Below are 13,475 nucleotides of genomic sequence, written 5' to 3' on the forward strand. Positions count from 1 at the left end.
GGGGGAGCCTGGGTACACCGTGGACAGGTCGCCAGTTCATCACAGGACTGGTATACAAAGACGAACCATTCACACCTACGGGCAATTTAGAGTCATCAATTAACCTAATTAATACAGCTGTGCGAGGCTGTACTTGAGATTAACGTCAGAGACACTGATAAAATACTAGCCGGTTAATGTTTAGCAAGTGAAATGTTAACCATGCTAATAATTTTAGTTTAGTGTGTTAGAAGCTAATATCATTATCGGTCTGGGCCAAAGTGGTGAACCGACCGACATAGAGGAAAGACCACTGCGTGGCTATAAATGTATAGAATTGACCTATAAAACTTTCAAGGTATATTTTCTTAAGCTAAACGATGACCGGAAGTCCAACAACTTACACTCAAATTCTCAGTTGAAGCTGCAGTTTCCACAGCTCTGTGAAGCGTTAGCATCTTTGAACTCATTGTTTCGGTTTTATGCTTAATTGTACTGTTCCGATTGGACAAAGTTAGCATTTAGCTGCTAAAGAGCAGAGATGCTCTTCAGGAATTGGTGGAGACCAAAACAGAGCTTCAAGGAGAGTAAATTTTGCACTTACATTTACTGTATCAGGCGTCCAGAGACATGACATCAAACGAACGCTGATGTTCGCTAAAAAAGCGCTTGCTAGCCATAGCAACTCTACGGGGATAAATATGTCAGTGTGTTTACAGCTTGCTCCGTTGCCACCTAGTGGCCTATTATCGGTACTTCAAGTTCGACTAAAATACAATTCAATCACTAATATTACTTCACTTTTTCCTACAAATGGTAACAATTTTCCTCAAATATGTATTATGGAATTTTTACAATTCTTTCACAAGTGTAAGTCTTTGCAATGTACGACTATTTACAATTTAGAATTTTTCTGAAAATGTTTGCTCTTCATTTGATGTCATGTCATCATATTCATGCTGAACATACAGAAATATTTGAAAATAAAGAAAACCTCAATTCTAAAATGTATGTTTAAAATCATAAAACCAAAGTGAGTTTTACAATATACACAATATTATATCAATATAATTATTTCAATAATCTCTATTGTCTGTAACCTGACTTTGACCTTGACATCAAGAACTGCAACCAGACGTGAGGTGAGACACAAATACTACAGTCCATGTTAGAAATGGACTTTGCACTGGTCTAATTTGGAAAACATCCATTCACACACACACACACACACACATACACACACCGTATACACATTTACAACAAAGCACACATACAGTCACATGCTCAGAACAAACAGTGTGTGTTTGTCCAGCATGTATCTGACAAGGTGCCATGAGACCACAGCTTTCTGCAGCTGGCCCCTGATAAGACCTATTAATAGTCTGCCACTGCTTTCTACACACCCCTCTCTTCCCCTCTCCTCCCCTCTGCACTGCCACCGCCCTGCCCTCGACGGCCGCCATGACTACGTGGCTACCTGTTGCTATGGCAACCACTTGCCGGGAAACCAGCCGCGCTGTCTCTGAGCGGGCACCACACTGTGGCAGCTCTGGGGTAGAGAAGTCAATAACTGAGAACAAGGAGGATTTCCTCTTCTTTCTTGGTCACGCGACATGATAGCACACTTTCGTTCTATGGGAAAAGTCATGATTCAAAGCCCATCCTGAGTGATCAGACTCTCGTAAACTCGTGAGCAGTTCGGTTCTCCAGCCTATTGTTACGCCCATCAGTCTAGTCTCTGACATTCTGATTCAAATTGATTTCTTGACCATGCAAACACACCCTAAAGATTTGGAAGCAAATCTTTATCTTAGTTATGGCTGTAAAAAGGATTATCGTCCAATGGCGGAAATCCGAGATCCAGATCACCGCCGAAATTTAATCAGCTCCTCTTGGGCATGAAGCCTGTCTGCTCAAACAAATTGGATGGAAATCCATTCATAAGCTTTTTAAGAGATGCTGAAAGACAGACGGGAGAAAACTTAACCGCTGTGATACAAGTTACAGTGCAGATAAGGACGTAGCATCTGGGACACCACCTGTAAGTTTTTAAGTACAATCTGCCTTTTTTTTTTTTGGAAACGCCTTGAATCCAGTGTGTGGAAAAACCACATCTTAAGAGATTTCCACATTTGCTTTAGTATTCAGCTGAAGTGGTCCCTGTCTGCTCTGTGCTTCAGAAACATTAGGAGCTCCTTCTGCTTCTGCTTATCCAGAGGCCTGCATCCTTGTACTGGACTCCTTGGACATCATATGGCCACAGACTTTTTAAGGCCTGTATCGATTTTAACTTGCAAATAGGCAGCACATTCCATTTTGGATTTCTGTGAAAAAAAAGGTGGAATAGATTTTTAAAAAACAGGGCTGGCAATATTCCATATTTTTGTTATTGTTAACAAATCCGAAAACAAAACGACTTGAACTCCCACTTCCTCGCTTTCTCAGTCTTTCTCAGAATTTTGGTCATGTGATAATAAAGTAGGAAGCCAGTAGAGGATCTCACAAAGATCATGTAATCCATTCGCATCAGACAGCAAACGTAACCACCTATTATCACATAAACAAAATTCCACACTCCGGTTAAAATGTATCATCTCCATGGCGACAAAGCCAACTTCAGTTGCTGATGAGGGCCACCAGTAGTAAATCTATAGGTGGACCTTGGGCTAAGAATTTTCAAAATGCGCTATTCCGTATCTTCGAATGCAGTTCCATCCTGCATGTCTGAATTATGTTATATTAGAAGAAGAATGAAGTTTGAATTTGATGATTCAACAAGTGGACAGAGCAGAAGACGGAGTTCATGCCAATCTACAGAACCAGTTCATCAGTGGACTCAGCAAATACCAAAAGCAATAAAATCTGTTTTTGCTCCTCTCGATCTGACAGCAACTGTGTGTGTGTTTGCACACTTCCATGACATTATGCAGACGCGCGCACACAGACGAACATATGCACACTTAACACAAACAAATCCTGAAGATCCTCATCTGCTGTAATGCCTCTATCTGTATTCATCCCATACAGCCAGACCTCTTCCTCCTCTCCCTCCTCTCCCTCCTCTCTCCTTGCTTGTTTCCCTGCATGTTCCTGTTTTATCTTAGCCATATGATTCTCCAGCTTGTCCACAGACAGTTCATATGCCCACGGCTGAGACACTACAGCTGATAGTGATGAACTGACCGAGTAATGGATCGTTTCCATTTTACATCCTGCTTCAGGTAGTGATGCAGGAAAATATGTTAGAGCCCATTAAAGCTAATAGTATTACACACCAGTTAAAAGGCCAAATACTGTACAGTTTTGCTTCAGTTTATCGACTCTCTGATATTAAGAGTCTCTAGAGTCTAGCTTCATAGTCATTTTATCTTCACGTTCAAACCACCTTGCCTAAATATCCCTTGTTTAGCCAGAGCTGCATTTCCCAAATTTACATGTGATCCATGAGTTAAAACTGCTCATTCAAGTGTATATTTTCTGTGCTTGCTGCCAGTGCGACTTAAGGGAAAGTGTTGAGGGAGGAAATGACTTACGCCAAACTGATTACAAGTTTATTTTGAAAGCAGGCTGGCACTGCTTGTCCCCATTTGAAAAACTGCTGAAAAATATCTGAATTTACCTTCTGCCTAATGCTTGTGATTGTGACAAATCTAAAAAGTAAGAAGTCACGATCACTTTCTGTGTTCGGCTGAATTTGCGTGCAAAAGACCCACAAGAGAGTGAGAGCGTAGAAAAACAAACTAGATTTTAATTTGCTCTTTTGCTCAAGTGACATTATTTTGATCCAAGTGAAGCTGTTTGGAGTTTTCATATTTCCTCTGATGTTCTCCACTGGAGCTGAAACTGCTCTGAAAACAAGCAAAATCGCCTCAACCAGAGCTTTCTGTTCTTGCTTGAATGTGATTCCTTTACAAACACAGTCACAGTGTGTTAATGAGCTCTCCTTTCAGCACCAGGGATAGCTCCCAGCACTCTCCTCTCTACACCGACAAACACACACACACACACACACACACACACACGTCCTCTAAAGTCAGCGTCTGGTCAGGCTTAGCCTCAAAGCAGCTCGGCACACTTTAACAAAGGATCTGTCTGGTCTTGTGAAGGCAGCCTTTAGGCACGTAGTACAAAGCTCAGGACTGACTCACTTGATCACACTTTGAGGGAGATACTTCATTTGACTCTTCATCACCGCGGTGAAGACACAGGCAGGACATTTTCTGGTACTAAGTAGCTGACTGTGATGGAGCAAACTAATTGGAGGCTAATGGAAAGAGAAAACTCGCCCAGATAAGAGCGTTGTTTTCTTTCAAACCAGTAAGTGGTGAGTGGTTATTCAATTCTGTAGCGAAAGTGGGAGAGGTTGTCCTTTTCCTTAATTAAATTCAGTAAAGAGTGCCTAATTTCACACTGAATTTTGCCAATACAGATTTGTTTGTTGAATGGCAAATTAAAACATAATATGCCAGTGGAGGATTCTGTGACTTCATGTTCTCAAAAAAACAAAACAAAAAGCAAACAAAAAAGAACTTAAAATGCACAAATGTCAAGACAAATACAACTCATTTCAGAACACCTGACATTTCAGTGATGTGATTAACACATTACAACAGTAATATGCACATAAAAACAAACTCCTCATTAAGACTACATTTAGCTTCCGCCTAGTTAGGAGCAGAATTGTGACTTAATTAGGCAAAGCAACCAATCAATTATCAAGCCTCCAGGTAATAATTAAATGTTATCACAATGAAGTTAACAGCACTATTTTAATGCAGTCCCTTCATCTACTGTTTCCAAGGATGAAACAATTCAGTATGATTGTACACACACTGTCAGGGTGCATTTATGTGAGGCAAAGGATTCTGATTAACTAAGGCTGAAAGCATCAGAACGGATTTCTTTTAAAAGAAACCATTTTATGGTTCTTTTTGATTCTTTAAATGTGACTGTCATCGCACAGAAAGTACTCAAAGAGTCCTTTACTTTAGAGGGAGTCTCTCTTGAGGTATCGCTGTATTAGTAGTAGTATTAGTATTTAATGTGTGAGCCCATCACCTGTGTTTAGATTGTCTGGTAAAGTTCATTAAAAGTGTGACAAAACACCAACTTGTAGTTATGGTGAATATTCTAACACTAACAGTGGATCACACGTCTGCTTGAAGGTGAAATGTTTTTCTCAGATTTGTTCCCCTTTGTTATTCGTTGAGCTTTGTTTTGGTTTCTACAGCGACATCTTCACTGCTTTGGTTCAGTCTCACTTTCGCTCTTATGGTGTTGTTTCCAGTCACTGCTTTTTAGTGAAAAAACTCAACAAATCCAGCACTGGACTAAAGAGCCCAGCACTAAAGAGCAGACACAGTTAGTGACTATCTGGTGCATGCACTGGAGAAATGAACAGGCTCAGAGCCAAACATTTCTCTCAGGAGGCGATGTAGATCGAAACAGAACTAAAAGGAGGGTGAATATTGGACTTGCATTCGTCAAATTATAAAACAACTCCAAATAAATGTGACTTTTTCTCTGTTTCTGCTGCATACGTAGGAAAGCAGCTGTTTGCTATCAAGTGGAGCCTGAACAATAAATCGCAAGAGGCCGATAAAACAGGCAAGGCTCTTTGACGTTGCGTGTGTGTCATGTGATAGCAGATGTTGATACTGAGGTACAGATATTCTCTGAGACAGTCTAAACCGTTCTAAACTCTGTTCAACAGAGAGCTGCAGCAAGTCTGTCCCTCAAGAGTCTTCCTCGCTTTGATTATATTGGAAATCACTAAGCACATGTTTAGACAACAAGAGCAAATTTCTCCCCCAAGATTGAATCATCTTCAGATAAGTATGCTGTGCAGCGAGAAAACCTCTCTATTTGACTGAAACTGCCCAGCTGTGTAATAAATTCTTGTCAGTCTGGTTCAATACTGTCTGTTTGCTCAGAGCAGCAAAGGCTTCTATCAAACAACAGTCCACGTGCACAGGTAAAGGTCAGCTCAACAACGACTAGCCGAGAGCAGAACCAGAGGCTTCTGGGTAGAAATAAAGGGTTGTAGTGATTTGTGATGTATGGCCTTTCCTGATTTGACAAACAGCTCCGATGACCTTTTTCTCGAGTTCACTTCAAAGTAACTGGCGATCGTGTTAATGTGAGTGTGCAGGTAAATTGCAAAATGTCACCTTACTAACATCTCCGGTGGCTAATTGTGGTGCCAGAATGTGTTTCATTATGAATCAGGGTTGGCTCGAGCACGCTTGTGTAATGAAGGTGGCTGTATGAGAAAAGATAGTGAAGGCAGAAGGGGAGGGGATACTTATAAAGGAACAGCCACTACTGTAACAGCTGAAATGACCCGGGAGATTAGTTTCTTCCCCGTCTTAGCAATATGAGCTTCCTTCCAACAGGACAATGGCCAAATATGTTTAATTAATAATACTACAAAACCTAGAAAAGCAAATCTTTATATTTCGACGCACGGAAACAGTAAATGTTTTACACTGTGTAACATTTTGCCTCGTCGATTATCAGAACTATTGATGATGATTTTCCTTTGTCTATTTGTCTAATAAGTTGTTTCAGCCCAACAATAACGAATTAAATTTTTCCTATATGTCTCTTGCTTTCTTCCCCCAAACATTTTTTTTATTTTATGTCAGCGTTAAAAAGGTGGATCCAACCAGTTTGTGACTCTGGATTTCTGTTACAGATTTATTCTGGAAGAGGAGTTGAAAAAACATTAGAATAGTAATTACATTAGTTATCAAAAGGAGATCACACAAAATAGCCTAAATGTGTGTGATTATTTCCCCACCTTCCCAGAGTCAGTAAGTAATAAAAGCCTTGTGATGGATCTTTATGTCCATGTTGTATTTGGTGTAGTCTGCAATTATGTAACAGCAATATTAGGTTACCTTGGCTCAATTGTTAGGTGTCTGTAACATAATCTTGATCCCGTAGGCATCCAGGAATGAGTCTCAACAATCAACTATCTTTCTCCTGAATCACTTGGTGGTATTTTTACAAACATTAACTGAAAATTGCTTCATATTATGCCTTTAACCACTCGGAATTACACATTCTATTTAGTTTCAGTGCCAGCAGTTTGTTGTCATTAAGTGAAACCCATCTCTACCTGGAGTCAAGCCTTTTTTTTTTTGGGATCATTCCCTGTAATTGCTCTAATTGACTGCGGAGAAAATAGGTCTAGAGAAAGGAGAGCAGCCACATGTCTTCTTTATGCAACTAGCCTTGTTTTCGTCAGTGGTGCTGGTGCGCAGGGTGCTTGAAGATATTAGGGCTCATTTTCAGTCCAACCAATCTCTGATTTCCTCAGTATTAGTATTTTCCACAGACAGGTAACTGAAAATTGCAAGTCAGCACTGAGAAAATGGACAACATTGTCCTTCATGCAGTTGTCCGCTACCTCAATCTCAACGGTTTATCAAACAAGGAGGATAATGGTGGCCAAACTAAGCTGCAACACTTCACACTGCATCCAACATGTTTTGAATGTAAATTATAAGCATTTCCCTTTCAATAGTTATCTCCTGTTTTTCCCACCGATGCCCTCACACCTTCCCACCTGGTGGAAAATTAACTAAGAAATGTTCATCATGCGGGGCGGCACGGTGGTGCAGTGGTTAGCACTGTCGCCTCATAGCAAGAGGGTTCCAGGTTCGAGGGTTTCCGGTCTGGGCCCTTCTATGTGGAGTCTGCATGTTCTCCCTGTGCCTGCGTGGGTTTTTCTCCGGGTACTCCGGCTTCCTCCCACAATCCCAAAAACATGCACATTAGGTTAATTGGCTACTCTAAATTGCCCCTAGGTGTGAGTGTGAGAGTGTTTGATTGTCTGTCTTTGTGTGTTGGCCCTGCGATTGACTGGCGACCAGTCCAGGGTGAACCCCGCCTCTCGCCCGTAGTCAGCTGGGATAGGCTCCAGCTCCCCCGCGACCCTGACGGATAAGCGGTATAGAAAATGGATGGATGGATGTTCATCATGCACATTCCCGATGCCAGATAAATAACTCACTGCTAATTACAGTTTTGCAGATTTATGCATCACTCAACACGAACCCAAGTTACGTGTCAACAAGAACACTAGAAATGGTACTAAAAAGGGATATGAATGTAAATAAAGGGATTTAGCTTATGATTTACATTAAACACAGAGCTGTTCAGTACATCCAGGCATGTTTATTAAAGAATTAAACTTCCCCTCCTATCCCAGTGGATGACTAAGGAGAGATAATGGTCTTCGATTCCTCCACCTATCACTGAGGAGAGCGCTTACTACTCTCAAAGGAGGCGGCGGACGAGTGCCATCAATGTGGCGCTCAGCCTGCAAAGCCAGATTTAACAGCCCTCTCAACGGAGGCTGTGACTCATGAGTAACAGCAGCCACAATAAATAATTTGGGGTACATTGAATCCTGATCAAAAGGCGCTCTGCATGTAAAATCATGCAGAGAACAGAGAGATGAAAAGGCGGCGAGATGGATGATTAAACAGAGGAGAGAAGCAGAGAGTGAAAAATACTCATACAGGGAGAAGCAGGGACAGGACCAGCCAATCAGAAACTCTGACATCGGTGTCTAATGGAGGCGACCTCATTGACACTAAAAGTTTCATCTTGGTTTCTTTTTGGGCATGCTGTGAACTCTTATCCAGAATGTGTTTTCCCTTATCACTTACTCATCTGAATCTAATAATAATCTTGATGATGATAATCGTAAAGACAGCAAGTTGTCTCACAGCCAGTGCCGTGCAAGCAAGCAAGCAAGCAGAGGGACATGCGGGGTAATTACAAGCTGTGAGTAACTGCAAAAATATGAGGCCTGAGGCAGAGAGAAGAGAAGCAGCAACAAACCAACGCCATTGGGTGTGGTGAGGGGGTGACGGGTGGGCCTTAAAGTGCACTTAATCTGATTCTGACCTCTGAACTCTCTGATGGGAAGCAAGTGCAGGGGCAGTTGTTAAAGCAGAAATCAATAAAGTCTTGTATTATCATTAGTGCTGCCAGCAGAGTGAGATACTTTCACTGGTTTACAAATGTCATTTGTTTTGTCTTCACCTCAGTGACAGTGTCAATGTAAAATGTTGTGGTAAGCACTTCAAAAAAAGATGTAACTCTAATCTGTATGGTTAAAAATGCAATTTAGGTTAAAAAAAAAAAAAAGAAGCTGAGGGAAATGCTCAAACAAATAATAATGACAGACAGAAAGGAGAGAAGGCACTGATCAACACGTCTCACCGAGCCCCACTCCGACGATAAGCCTCCCCGCCAGCAGAACCTCCTTCCCAGGGGCGGTGCTCAGCACGAACCCCCCGACGGTGAAGAAGAAGCTGGCCAGGAGTATGCACACCCTGCGCCCGAAGAGTCCATTGAGGAAGCCGCCCAGCAGGGCAGACAGGGCGGCCGCGGCCACAGTACTTGATATGAGCACCTCCTGCCACAGGGCGCTCAGGTCCAGCTGCCTCTTCAGCAGGAGCATCGCCCCGGAGATCACCCCGGTGTCGTAGCCGAACAGAAAGCCTCCCAGTGCGGAGAAGGCGGCCAGGACGTACACGAAGCCGGGCGTGACATCCTGCTGGAACTGCTTGCGGGCAGCCCTCTCCAGGTCCCCGGTGGTGGTGGTTGTGGTGGAGGTGGAGGAGGAGGGAGCTGCTGGGGCACCGGCGGTGGAAGCCGCAGAGGAGGCGCCCTGGCTGCTGATGCTGGCGCTGGAGGGAGCCTTGATGAGACTCCGCTCTCCTCCGTCGTTCACTTTCTTCCACCGCTCGCCCATCAGGTTGCTCATACTACGGAGACTGTAGTCATGGTCGCCTTGCTTTCGCGACATATGGGAAACACAACACAGGACAGGGCTGCTGAGTTGGATGAGATGCTTCCAAAAAAACAAAAAAAGAAAAGAAAAGAAAACAAAAACACACTCATCCACTGAACTAATTCACCCCCCCTTCCCTCCCTTTGGAGTTACTGTCGCACAGGTTACCCCCCCAAAAAAAACACACACTCCTAAATACACAGCTGCCTACTGAATAAAGTTGTTCTCCAGCCTTGTGTGTATCAGTGCATCACATCCCTGTGGTCCTGATGCGAGAGTTGAAGATGAGTGGGGAGGAAAGGTGAGATAGGAGGAGTGTAGTGGAGCAGCTCGTCACTACCAGCGTCGGCATGACGCAAAGAAATGTTGTTTTGGAAGCGTGATGCTGGAGTGAGGATTTAGTCCGTCAATGGAGACTGTGTACTGAAAATATAAACACCACAGGTTAGATTAAGCTAATAAACAAAATAAAATAAAATAACGCATTTCAAATTTGTATTGACTGATAAAGCTGTTAGGATTTGCTATCTGCTGCTTGCTGGAAGTTGATCATGGAGCGTTAACTTAAAAAGTCTCGACAAGACTCAAAGAACTGCATACGTCCTGATGTAAATACGTGTGATCTGTGTGATATTATAGTGTGTCTATATAAGGTATAAATTCTTAATGATGAAGTATGTTTCAGATATGTTTCGAGTGTTTCACGTTACTGTACAACAGACTGCCTCGGGCATAATAGGAAAACGACTGCCCCCTACAGGATTCACTTTGGTATTACAGGTCCATGTTTCTGAAGAACAGGCTGCCACAACCTGTGTGTCACTAAAGCTGTACATTTATTGACCAATAACATCTCAGAACATCTGATTATTTTTCTAATCATATAAGTTAATGATGTCAGAATAACTGAGAAGACTTTTCAGTGTTTTTAATTGGAAATGATGGTCTTAGATCAACAGATTAACTTGGACAGGGATTTCTGTTTGCCTTTTTACTTTTCACTGGAGTGCTGATGAGGATTAACACAGTTCAGTTAACTTTCACAGTAATCACCAAAATGCCTTTTCATATATGACTGAAGGAAGCTGCACCCTCTGCCACTGAGCTGTCATCATTGCATATAGTTGCAGTTGCCAGTCATGCAATGAACCTTTATGAACACTGCTGTGTAATATGTGACGCATGTTACCTTATGTGCTTTCATCATCAATTATTCTGTAGTTTGTTTTCTTAATTTATAAATTCATTGCTTGACCTATAAAAAGTTAGGAAATAGTAAAAATGTCCATTACAATTGCAGAAAGGCCTAATTTATTTTCTGTCGGTTAACTCGACTAATCATTCATCCCCATAACAAACGGATGTCAGTTTTGCTAACACAGAGCCAGAAAATTCTTGATTTTAGAGCGATGTGGACTAAAGGTGTGACAGTTTAATAAGTCACAATAATCTCGATTTCCAAACCCGGCTGTCACACCGTGCACCTTTAGTGAATCAGCACGACAGAAGAAAGCTACACGCACACCATTATGTTCTGGGAAATTAATGCAGCAACTGACAAATCTTTTCATGGTTGGTTAACCTGCCAGTCAATTTCACCATTAACTGATCAATCCTTTGGTCTTTAAAACATCATACAGTTGTGAAAAATGTCACAAATTCACTTCAGATTGTTTGTTGAGGCCAATCAACGGTCAAAAACTTGACAACTAAATCGGGTAATCAATTATCAAAATACCTACCTTCATATAAACCCAAGCTTCGAAGCTGATTGAAAGAACCCAATTGCTCCTCGATAACCCTCATCTGTCAAGTCGAGAACTCTCTCACACACACACACACACACTCGCTGCCCACCTTCTCTTGTATCGATCAAGCTTCAAACACACAAGAAGTATCTCTGTAAACATGTTGTATGGCTGCAGCCTGGAGAGATGACATGGTTGTAAATGCATTCATGTGTGGATGGGGATCAATATGTGGACAGTGGTGTCACACAAAATGGAGAATGAGCACAGCCAGATAATGGCTCATGATTGAGTCCATTAGAGATGGAGGGCAGTAATGGGACATGTTTCCTGTACACATAGTGGATGGTCTCATGGTGAAAACCTATGATGTCTGCACTGGGGAAATCAACCCAGTAACTCCAGGGGCAGCGATTCATTCATTCTGTTGATCCTTCGAACACTTTGCAACTATTGGCCAGATTGTCTGTTTGGTAATAAAAATTTGTCCATTACCACTTTGTCTATTTGAGTATGAAACGCGGCTAAAATTTTGGACTGTGAAAAACATGCTTAGATTCACCAAACACGTTCACGCTCCTCAGAGGACGAGCAAAGTGCTTTCCACCTTAGTTGCATCACATGATAACTCCTTCACTCACATTACTGGGAACTTTGTTGAGCACATTTTATTCATATGTTATGCTCTCTGAAGTGCTGCACCCCCAACAAAAATGTATAATAATGGGAAGACACAACCAGGAATGCATCCAAATTCATTTCTAAATGTCAGACTGTAGAAAACGACTGCCAATCCCTTCTGCACCGATATGCTTTCCTCTTGATGTATCTTACATTTCGCTGTCTCCTCTCAAACACTTGCATTCATTCGTGCCATTTTAGAAGGACCATACTGAGCAATGATTCTAAGAAATCAAAGAAAATCTCACTAATTAATGCATCTTGTTAATAGTTAATAGGACTTATTTTCATATTTTTAATTTGTTACCATCTAGAAATCCCATGTCAGCCTAATCTGTAAGATTTCCTGTCTGGGTCCTAACTGTACAAGGAGGAGACAGACTTCAAAGCAATACCTGCTATAAACCTGCATCCATCAAGATATTCAGAGACACTTGTTCAGATATCATTTGATTAGAAGTGGCCCTACCCTGGACTAAAAAGCAACTGTGTTAATTCACTGATCTGCATTGTGTTCCTGTTTTATGTGGCCAGTGTGTTGATTGCTGCCATAAAACGCATACAAAGTTATGTAGCCAGAGAGGAAGGCACCCCCAGAAAGATCCTGGATAGATGTGACAAATCCTGATGGGTTGTCAGACTGCCAAGCCTCAGGTGGCAAAGTCACAAGTTGTTTTATTTTCCGTCACACTACAACAGAGTAATTTCTTCCTTTAACCAATTTTCCTTAATCAAACCTGTGCAATAAAACTAATCAACCCCATGAACATCTGCAGCACTACAAACAGATACCAAAATGGTTGAGCAGAGCTATCTTAAGTACAACATTACAGGAAGAAATTAAAGGCTTAAGAGAACCCAATCTGCTGGGTGTGAAACTATGCATAAGAACTGGACTCCAACCTGTATGAAAACCATGTTGTAGTAACTGCTTTAATCAAGTTTTCAACCTGCTGTGCCACATATTGACAACACAAGCCTATAAATCATTTTCACAGCAGACATATCATACTGCATAACAAAGGCCTTAAATATAGGTGAGCATGTTCCAGCATTCTGTATTTTGCATGCTGGCTCACTGAGACATTTAATAGAGCAGAGCCCCAATTCATGTTAATATTTTTTCTGCTAATGGGCGACAAGTCAAAATGACTGCTGGGAAAAATATGGATTGATATCTTACTTTCCTATTACTATTTTTTATCACTGTTAAAGCTCTACTTTTTAACATCTTAATACAAAACTATATCAAC

At 41.7% G+C, this 13,475-nt stretch overlaps 1 protein-coding gene across 2 annotated transcripts in view; it reads right to left on the reverse strand.

Moving 5' to 3' along the window:
- Positions 1–9,922, reverse strand: part of LOC124053457 (proton myo-inositol cotransporter-like) — a 57,155-nt gene extending 47,233 nt beyond the window's left edge. The window contains exon 1 of one of the 2 annotated variants that reach the window (XR_006842155.1): positions 9,220–9,922. Coding sequence is in view for 1 of the 2 variants with exons in the window: in XM_046378617.1 (XP_046234573.1) it covers positions 9,220–9,808 (589 nt within the window). In the remaining variant the exon portion in view is untranslated. The remainder of the gene's footprint in view (positions 1–9,219) is intronic. The other variant, XM_046378617.1, reaches the window with a different exon arrangement.
- Positions 9,923–13,475: the final 3,553 nt, after the last annotated feature.

The sequence above is a fragment of the Scatophagus argus genome, chromosome 22, assembly GCF_020382885.2.
Source record: "Scatophagus argus isolate fScaArg1 chromosome 22, fScaArg1.pri, whole genome shotgun sequence".
Taxonomy (NCBI): domain Eukaryota; kingdom Metazoa; phylum Chordata; class Actinopteri; family Scatophagidae; genus Scatophagus; species Scatophagus argus.